The sequence below is a fragment of the Temnothorax longispinosus genome, chromosome 1 (genome assembly GCF_030848805.1).
Source record: "Temnothorax longispinosus isolate EJ_2023e chromosome 1, Tlon_JGU_v1, whole genome shotgun sequence".
In the NCBI taxonomy this organism is placed as follows: domain Eukaryota; kingdom Metazoa; phylum Arthropoda; class Insecta; order Hymenoptera; family Formicidae; genus Temnothorax; species Temnothorax longispinosus.
Window position 1 is genome coordinate 28,950,775 of NC_092358.1, and position 19,286 is coordinate 28,970,060.

At 37.9% G+C, this 19,286-nt stretch overlaps 3 protein-coding genes across 8 annotated transcripts in view; 1 reads left to right on the top strand and 2 right to left on the bottom strand.

The window, feature by feature from the left end:
• LOC139824045 (unconventional myosin-Ie) overlaps positions 1-9,509 on the top strand; it is a 29,924-nt gene extending 20,415 nt beyond the window's left edge. The window contains exons 11-22 of the mRNA XM_071796534.1: positions 3,788-3,958; positions 4,035-4,201; positions 4,920-5,130; positions 5,699-5,929; positions 6,022-6,306; positions 6,467-6,622; positions 6,698-6,837; positions 6,926-7,077; positions 7,214-7,549; positions 7,866-7,979; positions 8,282-8,554; positions 8,813-9,509. Of these exons, the coding sequence (XP_071652635.1) occupies positions 3,788-3,958; positions 4,035-4,201; positions 4,920-5,130; positions 5,699-5,929; positions 6,022-6,306; positions 6,467-6,622; positions 6,698-6,837; positions 6,926-7,077; positions 7,214-7,549; positions 7,866-7,979; positions 8,282-8,554; positions 8,813-8,889 (2,313 nt within the window). The 3' untranslated portion in view covers positions 8,890-9,509. The remainder of the gene's footprint in view (positions 1-3,787; positions 3,959-4,034; positions 4,202-4,919; positions 5,131-5,698; positions 5,930-6,021; positions 6,307-6,466; positions 6,623-6,697; positions 6,838-6,925; positions 7,078-7,213; positions 7,550-7,865; positions 7,980-8,281; positions 8,555-8,812) is intronic.
• Positions 9,510-9,724: 215 nt separating this feature from the next.
• Ehbp1 (Eps15 homology domain containing protein-binding protein 1) lies at positions 9,725-17,730 on the bottom strand. Of its 6 annotated transcripts, none has more exons than XM_071796551.1 (18): positions 17,026-17,730; positions 16,277-16,484; positions 16,025-16,206; positions 15,482-15,693; positions 15,200-15,335; positions 14,758-14,988; positions 14,251-14,440; positions 13,927-14,093; positions 13,596-13,818; positions 13,281-13,442; positions 12,329-12,418; positions 12,062-12,175; positions 11,755-11,955; positions 11,510-11,659; positions 11,142-11,359; positions 10,825-11,013; positions 10,623-10,743; positions 9,725-10,261 (listed from the first exon to the last, which is right to left on the bottom strand). In XM_071796551.1, the coding sequence occupies exons 1-17, from the start codon at positions 17,127-17,129 to the stop codon at positions 10,662-10,664; spliced, it is 2,859 nt and encodes a 952-aa protein (XP_071652652.1). In that variant the 5' UTR covers positions 17,130-17,730; the 3' UTR covers positions 9,725-10,261; positions 10,623-10,661. The 6 variants fall into 6 exon arrangements, with proteins under 6 accessions (XP_071652652.1, XP_071652645.1, XP_071652668.1 ...); XM_071796544.1 differs by having other exon boundaries at positions 13,272-13,442; XM_071796567.1 differs by lacking the exon at positions 13,281-13,442.
• Positions 17,731-17,897: 167 nt separating this feature from the next.
• Positions 17,898-19,280, bottom strand: Sel (canopy family protein seele). Its single transcript, XM_071796617.1, has 5 exons — positions 19,261-19,280; positions 19,070-19,157; positions 18,867-18,982; positions 18,513-18,719; positions 17,898-18,440 (listed from the first exon to the last, which is right to left on the bottom strand). The coding sequence occupies exons 2-5, from the start codon at positions 19,155-19,157 to the stop codon at positions 18,240-18,242; spliced, it is 612 nt and encodes a 203-aa protein (XP_071652718.1). The 5' UTR covers positions 19,261-19,280; the 3' UTR covers positions 17,898-18,239.
• Positions 19,281-19,286: the final 6 nt, after the last annotated feature.

A 19,286-nucleotide genomic window follows, 5' to 3' on the forward strand; every position in this document is an offset into this window, starting at 1 on the left:
TAAAATAACTTTACTTAGAACATATATTGCGAATACGTCTGAAATTCTATATATATCTTATTTGACGACAACAAAATTTATCAAAACTTAAAATAATTTTCTTTTTATCAAAATTGTTACTAATCGCAGAATTAGCCAATGTGAAAAATTTACGTGTTTTATAAGTAGCAAACTAAAATTTTCTGTGTTTAAACAGATCATAGCTACAAATTCTTACGTGTGTTTTTCTAATGCAGGAAGAATTTTGTTAAGGAACAAAACAGCTTGAGCGAGGTATTTGACATTTGGCATCTAACTGTCTCACAAATCCGGCAATTTCTCGCAAAATCGAGATGAGACTTCTCTTCCTGTCTCTCTTTCTTCCTCTCTTTCTTTCTTTCTTCATTTTCACCGCCGTTAACCCAGAATACACACATCCATCTCCTCCATTATCTACGTTTTTATATACGTACCCTTCTCCTCTCGCCAAACTCGGCAATTCCGGCAACAATGAAGCCGCGGTTTCCCATGAGAAGCGTCTGTGACTCCCGATCTAATTAGTTTGCTCGTCGCGACCTTTTTTTACCTCATTAATGTTAATTTGAAGCAAGTGTGTGCGTTGCGTGTGCATCAGGGTCTTGTTTTCATAAAAAAGTGTAAAAACTAAAGTGTTTCTGGAATGTGGGATAATCGAGGAGACCGCTACTCGAATTAAAAAACTAAGAATTGAATACATGAACATTAATTAAATTTGGTTTTAATGAATTAAAATATGACAAATTATTTTTTTTAATTTTCGTATTAAGATTATGATTAAAAATTATTAACTCTTGTCCTTTGCAAGGAAACTTTTTTGCAGCAACAACTTCCATCGTGAAAAGTCTAATAATAATTCTGCACGCATGAAAAGCTACATGCACAGGCAGGATTATTCTTATAAAATAAATAAAACATTAAATCAAATCTAATAACAGAGAATAAGATGTAGAATGTGGGTCGACACATATCCTTGCGCGCGCGCGCGGCATTGTTCACATATGCATGCGTTAAACGAGGCGCTATTTTAATTGTTGTCCCGTCTAACGGAATCCCCTTTGAGAAAATAGCCGGAAATTGCTCACGTTCGCGCTTACGGGCAAAAGCATCCGTGCTGCATTCGCGACGCATCCTCGGTGCCCTCGACGGATGCCACGATTGCCATGTCGAGGGGACCGACACGACAATGCATTCGTGGACGCATTCCGCGAAACCGTACGGAAATCAGAGCGCGTATCCGTCGGTCGTATCGTCGCGTTGCGCGAGCCCCGGCCGCCTAAGCGCGTAAACGCGTAAGCGTAAGTAAGGTAGAAGGTCGGAGGTGAAGCGTCACGCGTCAGTGGGTAATTACGGCGGCGAAAGACGGCCCAAGACGACCGCGGACGCGTCAAACAAACGCAAATGGGAGATACGATTGTTAAAGGCCATGCAGTCTACAATGAGTCGTTAGTCGTTAGTCAGATGTCGGAAGAGACTCAAAAAAAGTCATAAACGTATCGTAAGGCGATCGGAAGTCTGTAATCGGCGATCGTAAGCGATTGGCCAAGTGCCATCTTACGATTACAGACTTCCGATTGCCTTACGATACGCTTATGACTATTTCTTCCGACATCTGACTAACGACTAATGACTCATTGTAGACTGGCCATAACTGTCCGCGGTTTGAACGAATGAAGGCTTCAACCTGCTCTCCGTGTCTCCGTCGCGGCGGCGGGCGCGGGCGGACGCTCTCCTTTGTTCTTTTCGTAGCTTTTTCTCTTCAGCTCGACGCAAGTTTCCGCGTTTTCCTCCGGTCGTCACGGCTGTCCGACGGACGAGAGGGACGGCTGTCTCGTAGAAGGACAAAAACCGCGATGCGAATGACACCACGGATGGACATTACGTTACGTGCGCGAATCGAGATGAGAGACGCGCGAAATAACAGATCATTACGACTCGGCGCGGCGCGAGTGCGTAATGGGCACTTATACTCGCGGTCGTAACTACCACCGAAACACACGACTCTTTTTACCGCGTGTGTTTTATGGGATTAGCTCGCGCACACGACTAAGTAATTTGCGTGTGATCAACGAGTTGTGGTTAATTTGCTTATCGCAATTATCACAGCGAAGCCGAGAAAGCGGCTAATTAAACGTTTGCGGGGTGTCTTTATTTTCTTATTCTCATTCAGAATCTTAAATGCGTGAGAGATTGCCGATTTAAAGTTCAAAGAATATAGGCCATCCGTTCTTTTCCGTGCAATATTATTTATATTATTTAGAATAAATTTATATTTATATTACGAGTACATAGTATTAGTATATTATTACGGCACGCAATTAGAATAATTTGATTCGCGCTTTATCTTGACAAAGTAGCTCGACTAGTCTGCTATCGAACGAAAGCGGCGGAGGTGAAACAATAACATGCGGAGCCGCATAGAGTGAAAGCACCTGCTTCGAAAGAACATGAAAGAAACGCGTACCTGCCAAATTTGGCACGCATTAATTATCCATCACGCAAAACCATTCATTCGCGAATCATTCGAGCGTCGCTCAAGTGATCCCCGTATATTATTCTCCTCCGCTGATGTATTATTATTTACAATGCGGAAGTTTCGCGTGAAAAATTTCTACGTCACGTACGAATCCGCCGAGCTCTTCGTGAGCTTTTTTCCGATTCTGACGCGTATACGAGTCTGATTTGTGTAGACGGAACACGGAGGATCGGGCAGGGCTATTATACGGCGCAGTCCTCCGAGGAACAACTTAACCGGCGGAAACAGTGTCCGAACCATGGGCATCGTAAAGAGGCCAGGCCTTATGAAAAAGAGTCGTTAACTCGAGTAAAGGCCACGACGAAAAAATCGTGCCACTTCTTCAGGTCGCGGCCGGCTGCGGCGGCGCGGCGTGTCGCGTCGCGATGCGGCCGGCCGCGGCGATCGGACCGCAACTAGACCGGATAAAAAACCTGGCCGCGAATCGCACACCTTCGTGAACACAAAGACGAGCTCTAAAATTGTTTACTTAAGAACGAATTGCCCCCGGGGTTTCGAAGCGGAACAACTACGCCTTTTACATTATCGACGTGCATCGCGCAAATCGCGCGTCCTCGTATTTTGTCAAGACTCGTCAAATCCGAGTGTCGCAAAGAAAGCTGACGATCGAGAGATCATATTCTCGTATCGTTTCGCGATAATTATATACAAATGTTGGGGACACACGAAATATATTGCGAAACGGGCGAAACCGAGATGGGAAATGGGAAGGGCTCTGATATAGCGGTGACCGGTTTTCGTGCTGGCCGCAACCAGCGAGGTGCGCGGTGCACCTTCGGGCTCGGCTCGAGCTGAAATGGAAAGCGATTTTAAAACCGCCGGGCAATCGCGTTATTACTATCGCCTTTCCCTTCTATCGCCTCGGGTAAGCGAGATATAAATCGCTTGTATGCGCGCGCGATATACCCGGCGGTACCGGCGGCACGTAATTAAGTCTATGTTTTCGATGTAATAAAGAAGCGAGTCTCTTGCAACTTGCGCATATCTTCCACGAAAGTTAGATCGACGATCTAAATTGTCCGAGCAATATGACGTGCTTCGCGTTTTGTAACATTTACCGATAGCATTGGCTTATTATATAATCGACAAATAGGTAGCAATAAATAAACATGCTGTTTTGTAAGCCAAGTTAATAAGTGTTGCTTCAGCCATGATAATTTGCTCCTATGTTGATTAGCGCGATGGTATCTTTATCCTGTATGATACATTACAGAATCGAATTCTGTCTCGTTTCAGGAAGAATACGTTTCTGAGAATATTAGGTGGACGCCAATAGAATATTTCAATAATGCCATCGTGGTGGAGCTTCTCGAGGGCAAGAGGCCACCCGGCCTCTTCTTGGTCCTCGACGACGTGTGCGCAACGTTGCACGGCGGAAGCACGGGTGCCGACGGTGACTTGAAGAAGGTACCCGAAGCGTATTCATAGTTTTATAAATTAACATACGTATGACATATAATAAATTATCGTATCCGTCGCCCAGAAACTGGCGGGAACAGCTAAACAGCACGCTCATTTCCAAGACAGCAGTGACGGTTTCGCAATTCTCCATTACGCCGGCGTAGTATCCTACTCTGTCGATGGGTTCTGCGATAAGAACCGGGACGTCCTCTTCTTGGACCTGATCGAGTTGATGCAGACCAGCACGAAGTAAGCGATTCCGAAGGCCGTTAGCGTACAACTGTCGATTGTCCGCGCGTAACAAATTATCCCGAAAGCGAATTCTCGCGTAAGTTACCGCTTGACGGGTTGATTAATTAATCCGCGCTCATTTTCCGATTGATTTGGAATATTTGATGATGAGAGCGCGAGATTAGAAGAGGCTGAATAATGTTTCCTGGCTGAATAAAGATAAATAAACCTTATGATGTAACAGTTATGAAAGTTTTTTTAAAAACTTGCGGTAATTTTGAGGTACTTGATATTAATTGTATTATACATTTTTCGATAATGTAGAACAAATACAGAATAATGGTTTAAGTTGACGTACATAACGCACTTGCAGTCAGCTTCTTGTTCAGCTGCTGAAAATTATTATATCGTTACGTAAATAATTCCTCGATAATTTAACATAACGATAATTTTCATCACGTAATTCTAACTAATCAATTACACGAGTTTGTTTACGTAAGAACTGCACATGCAAAATTTCGCGAAAGTCGCGCGCAAAAACGATACACAGAAATTATAGATTTTCAAGAAAATAAGTCCAATTACTGACGTGATAAACCTAATTTTTTAAATTTAAGTGTCGTTTATTTTTTTCCCTATAAATATTCTATAAATATATTGAAAATTTTTCTCAGCTACCAGTATTGTTAAAACAACAGTTATATACTTATAAAGGTAAAACAAAATTATTTTATAGTACCTTGGTGCGTGAGCTCTATCCGCAAGAGAATGCCGGCAAAACGAAAACTCTTAAGTCCAGGCCAACCACCGCGGGCAGTAAAATCAGAAATCAAGCCAGTCGCTTGGTCGGTCAGCTGATGAAATGCACACCGCATTACATCCGGTGCATCAAGCCGAATGAAACGAAGAAACCGCGCGATTGGGATCATCTGAGAGTCAAGCATCAGGTATTGCAATTTGTCTAGTGGCATCTGCATTTATATCTACCGTCGAAATTCCTCTACTCAGAAAGTCGATGGATAATATCTGTAAAGTCTCAAGCACATAAAGACATAAAGTAAAAAGTGAGAAAACAAAGGAATTCTCTATATACAGTTTGATTTATCTTAGCTTAGCTTGACAATGTGTCATTCCAGCGAAGTATGTCAGACATATATGTTCAGAGCAATTATACGTAACGTTTCTTTCCTTCCTTTTTTGGATAACACTGAAATTTGTTTTGTTCGGAAAAGTCAATATACGGCATAGTTCCCGTAGCTTACGCTAGAATGGTGATTGCTTTAATATGCAGAATTCACGAGTGTTCTGGAAACACAATCGTGTAGGTACGTCGTGCACCTTGATCGATAATCAGTTATCGAATAAAAATCAACTGTTCTACCGCGCTAGTTTCCAAATCAAATCGTCGATATTGTCCATCATAACTAAAGTTACTTAAGGGATGTAAAGTCGATACGTTTGACATGTTCACGATTTTTTGGAGTAATCACGCAGCTTTTCGATGAAATATTCTAGGTGGAGTATCTAGGTCTGAAGGAAAATATCAGAGTGCGTAGAGCTGGCTTTGCTTACAGAAGGCCATTCGCCAAGTTTCTGCACAGATACGCGATTCTCACGAAAGAAACGTGGCCTCGTTGGCCCGGTGATGTGAAACAAGGGACAGAGTGGATATTGGGAAGCATTCATATCGACCGATCACAATATCAGCTCGGTAAATCGAAGCTCTTTATAAAGGCACCTGAAACTGTGAGTTTTCTTCGTCCTGACATATTTGTTATTTTTAACAACGCCATTCGTTGAGTTTTGCCAGCAGATTAATTAGACGATATGTAACTTAGCTCTTCATGCTGGAGGAAACTCGTGAGCGAAAATACAACATGTATGCGCGAGTAATTCAGAAAGCCTTCAAAAAGTACTTCGCCCGGAAGAGACAGGCACAGCATAAACAGGAAGTCGCTGATCTTCTCTTCGGCCACAAGGAGCGAAGACGGGCGAGCCTGAATAGAAATTTTATGGGCGATTATATAGGGCTGGAAGGCAAGCCACAGACGATGAATTTGATTGGAAGACGGGAGAAAGTATTCTTCGCCGAAGTCGTGAAAAAATATGACAGAAGGTTTAAGGTAAAAACGTTAATTCGTCAACATTTTAAATGTCTTTTAATTTGCGCTCTCCGCAAAAATAATTTTATCATAAGGAAATCTACTTTATGACATCGGACTTTCTTTATTTCTTAACTTAAGATTTAAGCGCTTGTGACAAGTAATTATATATATATTATAGATGTGCAGAAGAGATCTCATTCTTACTGGGAAATGTATCTATTTAATTGGCCGAGAGCAGATAAATAAAGGCCCGGAAAAGGGCAAATCTATCGAAGTTATTAAAAGGAAGCTTCCATTTAATCAAATCAGTCACGTATCATTAAGCAAGCTACAAGTAACTATTATTTTATGACTCTGTATGCTGGCAATGTACTAGCTGGACGCATTTTGACAGTATTTTCCATTCCAGGACAATTTCATAATAATTCACGTAAAAGAGGACTACGCCAGCTTGTTAGAATGTGTATTCAAAACGGAGTTATTGTTTTCCCTTAGCAAAAAATTTATGGAAGATACCGGTCATCTTTTAAATGTTAGGTTTAGCAACAAGTACGGCTATTTTCCATATATTTTCCATATGTCATTATTAGCATATATAAGACATTATAAGTTTGAAAATAAAACTATTTACTTTTAGCTTGGAATTTAAAGTGAAGAAGGAAGGTTGGGGTGGCGGTGGGACGAGGGATGTAAAGTTTATACAAACGGATTATGGCGATAAAGAGATTTTAAAACCGTCTGGCAAAGTTCTCAGTGTTAACATCGGTCCAGGTTTACCGAACACATCGAGTAAGTTTCAGTCAGTGATCCTCGATAGACGATAATTCTCAATTTTTAATCTTACACGCGGAACTGCAGTCACAAATCAGTTTTGTAATAGTTAAATAACTGAAAACTATATAAATCTGTATCTTTTTTATGTCAGAGCCCAATTTGGACCGATCAATATCATCCATTCGTTTGCACAACAATGTCTCGAGGCCGATTTGTCCAGCACCACAGATGTGCAATCTAGCTCCAATCCTCGCACCCCAGAATAATCAAGTGATTATCGGGAGACCTCCTCCTTATCCAGTAGCAGCTACAAGATCTGTGGCGCCTTTACGAACGACTCCAAACGGTAGACCAAATATTCCACCGAATCGTCCAAATGTATTACCTATGCAGGCTATGCAATTTCCAAAGGACGTGAGAAATGGAACAAACAACACAAACAAACTACGGGACAAGCAGACCGCCGTGGGTAATACTAGACCGCGTGGTAAGTTTCGATGAATTTAATTTGAAAAAATATTGAAGAAATGTACAAAAAGCACTATTTGATACAGAGATATCAACTTACAAAGTGACAAAGTTTGAGAAATCGTTTATTTAAATAGAATTTTGCTACTTGGTCTTCACAGAATGAGTGGACAGCAGCGTATTAAATTAAATAAAGTATAAATTTAAACGTACCTTCTCCGTTATTTCTAATTCGCTCGCATTCATTGGCATTATTTTATCATAACGGGTAATATTTATTAGCATCTGTAAAAGTTCGCTCAGATATATCTATATCTTTCTTGGATAATTCGAAGGTATACTCAAATTTCCGCCACCACCTACGGAGCCACCACCCATGGAGCCACCACCACCGCACGAGCCTACAGAATTCCAATTACCACCCCTTAACAGAGAATATAATATACCCAGTAAGCAAAATGTTAACAGTATGCGCATAGATTGGCAGCAAATTTGATCAAATTTCATATCAAAACCATAGCCTGCTAACAGGCAATGTAAGTAGATTGGAAATAGAAACCGCGCAGCAACCAACTCTTCACGGTTTCTGCTGTCAATTTGATCATACTGCCTGTTAGCAATAAGCTTTGTCGCATTTCTGGCAACAGTTTGACAATATCTGATACAGCAGCTATTGTGTGAAATTTGTTGCCTTTCTGACATGAAAAATCAAAAATTTATTGCAAGATCTGCTCGGAATCTGTCTGCGCAGGTTTGACTATCTGGGATGCTGATAAGGTTTCTGATCATCTCAATAAAGGAATGCAAACGTCCCAGGAATGGAGTGCGAAACAAGTCAGTAATACGCCAGATCGAGGAAGGAGGAAGGAAGATAATGCTGCGTATGCGGTAGCCAAAAAAGTGCCTCCTCAAAAACCGGCACCACCGAGATTACCAAAAGTTAAAGCCTTATACGACTATGAGCCGCAAGATTTGGACGAATTGGGGCTCAAGGAAGGTGACATTGTAGAAGTACTCAAAGAACGTAAGTTGTTACAATCTGATTTTGTTTATATGTACCTATAATGATGAGTAGTAATAAATTCAGCAGCGACATACATAAAAAGAGAGCAAAGTTGACTATATATAATTACAAGTATAAAATTTCTTACTACAATATTTTTTATTCCATTGATACAAAATAGAAATCGTGAATTGGAGTAATGTATTTGTCAGAAAAAAAAAACCCATTCGTGGCATTAATTCCTTACGTGTTAAAATCAATTGACAATATTTTTTTCAGACGAAGGTGGTTGGTGGCACGGAAGACTGAAAGGGAAGACTGGTCTTTTCCCTTCCAACTATGTAGAAAAGATATGAATTCTGTAATCGATAGTCATCGGAAAATTCTATTGACATTACATGAAGCTGGAAACGTAACTCTATTAAGTACATTGTACCTGTTATTCGCAGTTTTCATGCTCCATAATATTACTTATTGTTACGCGAGTCTTTAGCTAAATATTAGCAGAAATTTTATCAATGCCAAAGCTGTGAAAAATCAAAGAATTCATAATTGAAAGAAAGCGCGATAATTTTGTTCATCTCAACAAAGATGATGAAAAATCCAATATATATTGGTAGTTATGGAACAATAGTATTATCATTCAAGCTTATTTTTATCTAAATGTCCAAAGAAACTTTTCTCGTCACGTAATTCGATAATTAGTCTGGTAAACTTTATTTGATGAAGTATTATTTAGAACAATATGTCGGCAAAATACGTTGCTTTTATTGTTAATTAGTGTACGATAGATATATAATCTGTTTAACTTTTCGTAATGTACAGCGCGATCGATATTTATATAGTCAAAATATTGTCACGGTTACCACCATATTGTCACAATACAAAGGTAACGAGCAGTCATTTAAAACGATACATGGTGTACATAGCATCACTGCCATTCCAAGTATCTAATAAAATCATATCATCTCAACAATTTTGTTGCTTCCTTTCAATTTTTACTATCTTATATCTCTTACATAGTACGCTACATTGTATTCTTCACCTCTTCTAAGCTAGCAGGACCAACAGTATTTAATTATTTATGCAAGATATCAAACGACATAAAGTTCATTTTTATTCCAAGATTAATTCTATTTCTGTAGATACATAATTTTCATTATTATAATAAGAATAAAATGGCACTCTTAGTATCATCAACATCATATTTATTGTTTCCTTCTGCAGTGCTTTACAAGTTTTCCCTTATTAATGGCGAATATTGCATGATACGTTTTATCCTTTGTTCGCTCGCATTCTCACATACATTACGGTTAACATCGGCAAAGGAAAATAGAACGGTACATCTCCACAAGACTACAGGATTGGCAAGAATGATTATCTTTATAATAATTATCTTTCATATAGTAGTACAGAGTAAAATAAATTAATGTTTATATTACACAATGGATATAGTGTTCGATAATATACAAAAAAACATTCAATCATTATTTGATAATTCGACGTTTTCCGATTTCTTTTCTTCTTTCATTGATCAATAAGCTTATATTAAAAACAAAGAAAACGAGAAATTTGTTTAATTTACCTTATAATAAATTAATCTACAATGCATAATAAAAAAAGAGTCTCTAAAAATAATCTAATCGTAAACTATGAAATGTCACACTTAACTCTCCAACATCTAATTTTGTCGACTTTTTGGCAACACCACAGCAACATGGGTCATGCCTGCAAAAAAAATTCGTACGTTTGATTATTACTATTTCTTAAAAAAGGATTTTTGGGAAATAGAAGGCTCAGATGAGTAAATTAGAAAGATCACTCTGTAAATCGTCTTGTATTAAAAACTAATCTGCTTTAATCAGAAAGCTATTTAATAATAAAAGTAAAGAAATGTAATAAAACTTTAATAAATGAAGATAAAGAAATTAAATTTTTTAAATTTATTTAACAGCAAAATTAATTACCAAAATTAATAAAAAGATAGGTAGAACATGAATAATCTTATACAAATAATAAATTGGATTGTATTTATTATCGATTTTTCATTTTTTTTTAAATACGCTATATAATATACATAATAATTTACCTTCACAAGTTGAAAAAAACGCGATAGATAACTAACTCCTCATTGCACAACGCAATTTTTGTTTCGTTGAGCTAATCCAGCGCGAGATAAATCGCGCTCTATCTCGTCATCATCCTCAATGCTAAAATTTATTTGAAAAAAACAAAATTTAATGACTTTAGATAAGTAATAACGTAACACATATCTATTATTATACACTTACGCTCTCTCTTGTGTATCGAGATGATGCACCAATTCATCCCTTTTGTTCACAATGGACACTAATTCCTCTAATAGTAAGTTTTCGCGCATTTTTTGCTCGGGTGTTTTCCGCCAATCTTCCACCGCGAGGATGCTTCTTAATTCATGATTCAAGAGTTCAAATCTTCGCTCTAAATCGTCTTCTTTTTCCCTAAAGATAAAAAGCTCTATTTAAAGTTCAATTATTTAGATTTTATATTATTATAATCATCCTATCCAATTTTTAATCGAAATTAAAAATACATAAAGTAATTATGTTTGAATCAATGAATCACTTACAATATGTTTAATTGCATTTGTCTTCTTAAGAGCGCATTTTTTTTGTTAACAAGTGTGAACCACAGAGACATCAGTCTTTCCGTTTCGTCTTCGTCATCGCTCTCCATGGCTGCTCTCAATTGCTTTTCAAGCTTACCAGCTTGTATGTCAATCTGATTCTGTTCTCTTTCAAGTGCTTCGAGCTCGTTTTGAATATATGATGTCATGTCTTTACCCAACTAAAATATCAAATTACAATAAAAGATAATTAATCATTGAAACTCGATAAATATAAACAATTCAGTATATACAAATTGTTTCAAGTACTGTATATTCACAACTTCTTTAATTATATACCGGAGTCAAATTAATAATTCAAGTTAACATACCCCGCGAAGTGTGTATGGAGTTCTGTCGGGACTGCCTTTATCGGGCGAGATTCTTTCAATGATTTTGGAGAAGGAATATAAAGGCGAACCAGTTTTCTTCTCTCCATCTATCACACTCGAGTTCCCCAATATATTTCCATTGTACTCAGACTAAAAAAATTAGTTATAATTTTTCGTTGTTATATAATTAAGTAAAAAAAAGATATCGAAAAAGTAGATAATATCGCATGGACTATTTACAGTACCTTTATACTGATCCGATCACCGGGTGTCGATGGCGTAATGCTGCGTCTAGGACTATTATTCTGATCGTCTATCGATCGTCTATCACTGTTGTTATCATCACTCAGTTGACTCGGAGTCACAGCGACGCCCATTTTCACTTCCGCAATCAAACGTCTCGCCCTTTCTCGCAACTGCTGTTGCCTCTCGTCGTCGTTCTGTATCTGCAAAGTATGTTACACGTACATAGATGTCCACAATATCATATTCCTCGAGAAATGCTCGATTGATAGAAAATTCTTTAACACTATGTAAATAAAAATGTAGAACCTCGACAGGACTGATCGCGGCGGAAACAAACCCGGCTGGCTTCGTCTGGTTCCTGGCTTGTTCTAAGAGTTGCCTCGCTCGTTCTCGTAATTCATCGTGCCGACTAATTAATGGCTAATACAAAAAGATAATAGAAACAATTAGCTTGACTACTGAACATTTATAAAATTTTCGTTTATTTATTTTAAATAACTTTGGTTTTGTTAAGATATTGATATGGCATGACGTTATTAGCAAGCGATATTAAAAGCAGATATTGTTAATTACATGTTGTGAACGTTGTTCTCCATACGGCGGCGATGCACCTTGACATTCGGAACTACCTCGACTTCCTCTATCGTCAGAGTTTACTGAATCCTACAAAAGACTATTCTCAATATGTTTGCATAGCTTTGTTGTGTCACGGTATTGTTGCAAAGCTTCTTCATAAATATACGATTCAGACTAAGAATATTTCGCACGCGGTAAAAATCAATAAACGCAGATTATTAAAGCAACAATGTAATTGCATTACATAAAATTATTAAATTTACAAATGGTTTTTAGTTACATATTCTAATTATGGTATAGAGTAAACAATTTTTGTATTGTTCTTAAAAACGCGTTACATTAAGAAAAAAGCATGAAATCCACAAATAAAGAAACTAAATCTTGCTAAAATAAATTATAATTTTTCTTGATATATTACTTGACGCTCTGTTATAAAATGCGCAAGGTTTTAGGCATTAAGTCCAGAGGTCTATCTCTTACAAATGTTTTTTTTACAACATTTAAATTTTAAATTAAACATCTTGATAATTTAAAAGCAATTATAAAATTACAAATATATTAAAATTGATCGAAAAATAAAATCGTTAAAATTGCTCTAAGGAACTTTTAAAGCAAAGCTTATGAGACAGCTCGTGCATCGCGGAACATATGCGCGATTTCCTCATGCATATTTACATGCAGTTATACGCGTATATTATGTAGGCGTAATTCCCCTACCGCCAAGAAGCGCGATTTATAATCTGTTCGCTTATAATGAACAAAAAGTAAAGTAACAGATCCTGGTAGATGTAGACAATACATTTTGACATAATCCGCCGGTGAAAAGAAATAACAGAAAGAGATACAACAGTGCGCGTTATGGGTTTATTGTTAATGCAGCGAGGTATAACAGAAGGAATGCATAAAAAGCGACAGTCTGCGCAATCTCGTATATACTGACATCACGGACCGGACTTTGCGATTTGGTAAGCGAGATCGATTGCGACCATTTGTCATCGATTATCTGTATGTTCTCCTCTTCGTCGTCGGAGCCGAACGGATCGGTTAATTGCCGGCGTGTCATAAGTATCGGACGTTGCTGCGCTTGTTGCACTCTCGGCGGAGACTTGCTCTACGGTAAATTGGTATTTCATTTCCTCACAACGAAAGAAATTTGCGCGCGAATTCCGTCGAATATTATACGCGACGTTTCTCTAGACAATTCTCGGGAATAATCGCAACGTCGAAATTGACTCGAGCTCAGCCAGTACGTATTTCTACGTACCTTCTCTCTCGACGAGTACTTTTCCTTGGTCGGCGATAGCACCTTGCCCAGAATGCTCTTTGAGCTGGCCAATATGATATCCTTGACCTCCTTCACGCTGGATGGTGATTTGTCTTTGTTACATTGATCGTGATCCTGATTGTCCGTGTTCAGGCTCAAGTGCAACTTGTTTTTTAACGAGTCGATGCAAATGTCATCCTTCTTATTATCGAACGGATTCGACCTACAATAGTGAATTGCAATTTCTAATCTTGTTCCCGATAAATGTTTCTGCTAAGAATGTGCTTTGACCATTCGACAGATTACATAACGTCATTGAGAATATATTTACCTTCGGTTACTTTCTGCTTTATTGTTTCTTTGATCAATCTGTTCCTTTTTCCGTAAGTTAATAATCTCCTGACCAAACAGTTGGACACTTACGTCCGTATTGTTGTCTGTATTAAATCTGCCAATCATATAAGATGACTCGTCTGTTGTTTTACCTATTTGATGTACCTAGATTTTTTAAAAGAGTAATATATTATTAGTCATATTATGCTGTCTGTAGTATTAGATATAGTACTGTGCAAAGATATGGGAAAAAAAAACAAATAAATATAAAATAATTAGATAAAATCATTACATAAGAAAATTTAGTATTTTTTTTAAATACCTCCAATTCGTGGCCGGTAAAATGCGCTCTCAATTGATACAAATATGTCATCACAGCTAATTTATCAGGTACCGTTAATATATCCATGTCAGCTGGTTCGATAACTCTGGGTATGCCCAAAATTTCACCCGCATCGAACGCTTTCTTACAATTGCCTTTAACATCGTGCGGCAATAAGGAATCGACGTCTCTACAAGTTTTTATTTCGAGTATTATTCAGTTTGATCAAGATGCAATAAAACTTTTATCACATGTGTTGCTATAAATATTACAAATGCGTCGACCTTTCCAGCATCAAAAATAATCATCAAAATGTTGGCACGAGTTACTCGACACAAGACAATGACGATTTCAAAGTGTTTATTAATGGAATACGCGAATAAAATAACTGGCATATGGCCAAGATTGTCTATTGACATTTTGTTCCAAGAAAAGGTAGCGCGAAGAATGAAATACTTTATGATAATTACGACATCCGATCGAGATGAAGCTTATAAGAACACTTACATCAGATCAGGTCTGAAATTATGAATAATCGCGCAAAACGCCATTCCATTTCTCCAAGATGTCGTCAGATTGGTGACTTTGACGCCGGGATAATCCTTTGTAACTTCTTTACACCATTCCAATAAATCTTGGCCGGGAGTAATCTCTTTCAGTCTTGGAACATTTGCGTCATTTTTTTTAAGATCCAATGGTTGCAGCGGCAATCTCAATGTGCTATGTTCAATGTTTTTACTGCAAAGATGTTGAATTTGTAATTATTACATTATTTACTGTGTTAAATAGAATGATACCTTTGTTCGTTGTAAGTGAAAGAAATATATACTAAACTCTTTGCAAACGTAATATTTAGTTATTATTATCGAGTATGTTATTTTAATATTATACTCTATTAGCGCACGTGCGCGCTATTTCGTAAAGTATGTAATATCGTAACTATACGTACTCATTCTCAACGGCAACATTGTCTTTTACGGGTGATTTTTCTTTTAAAGTATCTCCAATTCCTGTTAAACTAATGTCGCGTATAAAATGCTCTCCATCGTTTACAGGAGTTGTATCATCCTTTGATAAACTTGCCACTATACACATTATATATTTTATTAGTAAATTTGATAAATTCCATAAATTACAATAAAATTGATAAAGCAACAAGTTAAAATTAAGATAGCAATTACAAGTTTTACATTTGATGCAGTTTCAATAAGAAGCAAGGATCATTACTCACCACTTATAGGACTACTGGGTAATTCACTTTCAGTAAGACTGCTAGTCATTAAATCAAGTTGAGCTGAAATATCTAAAATCTCGTCCAAATTTTTTACCGACACTTCCTCAACGTCTTCAGGTATATCTTCGTTATCAAAATCATCTAACGGCGCAATGTCGCTATTATTATTAACCGACATTAAACTAGCCATACTTTGCATATCTTCGTCCCTAAAAAAATAAGTACCCCCTTGTAAGTGGGAAACACTAACAAGGTAGAGAAGTGGCCAACCCTCTTGTTAGAGATATGTAAAAAAATAAAAAATAAATAAAATACAAATAATTAGTGAATAAGCATTTACCAATAAATCCAAAAATAAATGGCACTTTAATAACAAATATTTTCAGGTAAACCGATAAACTCAGCATACTATCTTTAAAATGCATTATTTAATACCTATCCTATTTGATATACATTTAGTTACATAAATGACACAAGTGCTTCCACCAAGCTTATGAAATTAATTAGCAGCATGTGAATGAAAGTAAACTGCACACTTACGTCGCTTTGCCCTCTCGCAGAAACACACATGATAAAGTGCATTCGAGTGTAGAGCTAACAATTTTTTTAGACGTTGGCTTCAAGTCCAATTTGAGTTGTTGCTGACTAGATTCTAGGGTTGCATATTTTTTCATATTTATATTAGTGGCAGCGACATGACGCCTTTTTCCCGTCGACGACACCTGCTCGTAAATAGAACAATACACCATTGTGCTATATTCTTTCACAAGTGTACCAGCCTGCTATACTCACATCTTCGATAACAAATGTCCAATCCTTGTCTTCTAGCTCGTGCGTTCGCGGATCTTTAAATAGTGTCACAGAGACGGTGTGATTGTCGGGAACTGCCCAGCTTATAATGCCTTTCAGGGGATCGCTCAAACATGGCTCCCAGTCTAAGGGTTCCGAACTAACTCTTCTGCTACGTCTTGTCCAAACAACGCTCAGTTTGTTTGGTTTCCTAAAATATATTAATATCTTTATATACTTTTTCTCCTGCTAAAGCATACAAATAATATATTTCTAATAGATTATATACAGTTTTTAATCTTATAATAGATTGCAATTATTTCATATATATATATATAGCCTTTCCAAGATATGTGCATAGTTATATTAATTAAAAAATGCCATCTAAATTGCATTGTCATAAACATAAACACACATTTCCTGGAGCGCAATATAATGTACAATATGCAAAAATTTGAACGCAAGACAGCAATCTATATTGACATATACATATATCACTTGATTCTTTTACTTCCAAAATATTTATTTAAAAAAAAAGAAAAATTCCTATTGCTTTTCTTCCCAAAGGTAATCGCTTCTGTTTTCAGAAGCAGACGACAATAACACACTTTAGACTTTAAACCCTCGTTGAAATGAGGAGCAATTAATGTTAGTTTCTATTCGGATAGGGTCCGGATTCAGCGGAAGGCCGCGGCGAAAGGAAGCTCTCGCCAGGAACCAGGAACCAGGAAACAGGAATCGGCGTCACTCACCACTTCGTCGTCGTCTCTAGCGTGACCTCATGGTAAGAGACGGTGAACTGAAACTTGGCGGCTCTCTTGTTCACCCGCTGCAGCCGTTTCCAGACGGAACTCATGTCTGACGCCGCGCTCTCCGCTGCCTACCGCTCGGGATTACCGGAGTCCGCGATCGCGAACGGTCTTTTCACTGCTGACGCGCGTGTGGGGCGCGCTTTGTCATTTCCGCGCGGGGTCGGGCGAACGGAGTACGGAAGGCGAACGATCGCGCTTTGCGCTTCCCAGAAACCGACGACGTTCTCACCACGCACCACGACGCGCGCCCTCGCCCTCGCCTCCGGCCGTCGGCAGGGGGGCTACGGTCATATGTTCGACGGACGGACGGATGGGCCTTCCTCTCGGCTCACGCGCGCTCTCGACGTTGTTCCCGAAACAAATGGACCGACACCGTCATCGTCCACGCGTACGCGTGTACGTACATACACAAACGCGTACGCACACGCGTCGAAATACGCCGAGACGGAAGCTGATCTGGAAGCTCTCAGCTCTCACCAGCTCTCTCACCCGGGATCGCTCCTAAATCCCGTCTCCTTCTGACACCTTCTGTCTGACGAGAACAACGAGAACGAGACGAGAAGTCAGGCGAGAGACCCGATTGACCCGAAGTACCCGAATACCATCGAACACCAAAGCTGCTTACTCCTCTCTCGGATAAGAGGAGACTGTTCTTTAGCGCTGTCTGTCTTTAGCATTCGCATTCGTCGGTTTTGCAGGGCTCACACGTGCGACGGTAACGATAGTTATTATCGATAAAACTGCAATAACGTCGGTACACATGCACGTGCATATATACGCTTCACATATTATAATACACATAGATATTTAGATTATTTAGACCATTTACAAAATATTTATTTAATTTTTTCTTTTTTATACATTCTTATAATATAAATATGTAATTATATTTTTATAACTGTCGAAATACTCTCTGTGATAAATCTCTGTTGCCTTCATGTTGCACGTTTAAATCACAATTATACATTTTAGCATTTAATCGTAATATGTTTGAAATATTGAGAGTAATTAATTGCATTGTAAAATGTGGAATACTTATTAATATTCAGAATTTTTCGCAAGATGAAAACAGCTGAATTAGGTACTTAATATCTACTTCTCTTTTTACTTACACATATAAAGTAATATTTCTGTAAAAATTATTCCAAATGCATTTACAATTCATCTCTATCTATGTCAAAATCTGCATCAACATAATTATCACCATCGTCGCTATCATCGTCGTCTTCATCATCGACATAATTCTCGTTGCAGATACGCGAAATCTTTGTGCAAAATTCCTTTTCCTTATTTTGCATGCTATTGACGTATAATGACACTATATCTTCCTCAAATTCACTCACTATAGCGCTGCACTGAAAATCGATTCAAATTAATGAAAAAGAACGCATCTTCGGTCAACGTAAAATGTAACGTGCAGCACTCACGTAATGCTGGAGGCTCTTATTTAAATCACCATCTTGAATTATATCTACTTCGCTCATCATAGGATTCATACCACCTGACGGGGACATGAGGTTAAAGATCGTTAACTGATTGTCGGATTTCCTCGTCGCTCTCACGTAATCCGCCAACTTGTCGCAGATATTGTCCAGTAACATCGAAATATGCGTTTCCGACTGACCTAATGGAATCTGAAAATAACATTCCAAATTCTATTATAAAAATTGAATATATGAAACAAAAGAATGGATTTACAAGTACATAAAAGCAGCAAAAATATTCTTAATAAACAACACGAATAATCCATTTTTTTCTTAACATTTTCTTGATCCTCTTACCTTCTTACTTATGGTATTTCCTTGAGCGTCCATCCTAAAATTACCTACGTCGATTAATTTGTTCGGATTAGCTCTGAGCACTTCTTCCTCCAATTCTCTCATAGTTGCCCTACACACTGTAAGATACAAGAATTATTATTTGATAAATTTATTATTATTAATTGTTAAAATGGGATCGACATAAATTGGCATTGATCTTTTACCTAAACATCTCAAATGCTTCAGATCGACTTCTTTGGGCTCCACATCGACAACCACCAGAAATAGACCAAAAAACAGCAGAGTTCTCATCTACAAGGAAATGTGAATTTCAAACAGTGTCTCTCACGAGAAATAAAGCGTATTTACTGTGCAATCTTTCACACGCGTATTAATTTGAAAGAAAATGTCTTACTTTGTGCGTTGAGTATCGACAAAATC

Bases quoted from the DNA above. Each gene is read 5' to 3' on its own strand.
- Ehbp1 (XM_071796544.1), bottom strand. From the start codon at position 17,129: ATGAGTTCCGTCTGGAAACGGCTGCAGCGGGTGAACAAGAGAGCCGCC. The intron at 16,207-16,276 runs GTGAGTATAGCA...ATTTACGAGCAG, and splicing joins GGACATTTGTTATCGAAGAT to GTGTCGTCGACGGGAAAAAG. The intron at 11,360-11,509 runs GTATGTTAACTT...TTGATATTTTAG, and splicing joins CTCCATACACACTTCGCGGG to TTGGGTAAAGACATGACATC.
- Sel (XM_071796617.1), bottom strand. From the start codon at position 19,157: ATGAGAACTCTGCTGTTTTTTGGTCTATTTCTGGTGGTTGTCGATGTG. The intron at 18,983-19,069 runs GTAAAAGATCAA...TGTATCTTACAG, and splicing joins GAAGCATTTGAGATGTTTAG to TGTGTAGGGCAACTATGAGA. The intron at 18,720-18,866 runs GTAAGAGGATCA...TGTTATTTTCAG, and splicing joins GAAATACCATAAGTAAGAAG to ATTCCATTAGGTCAGTCGGA.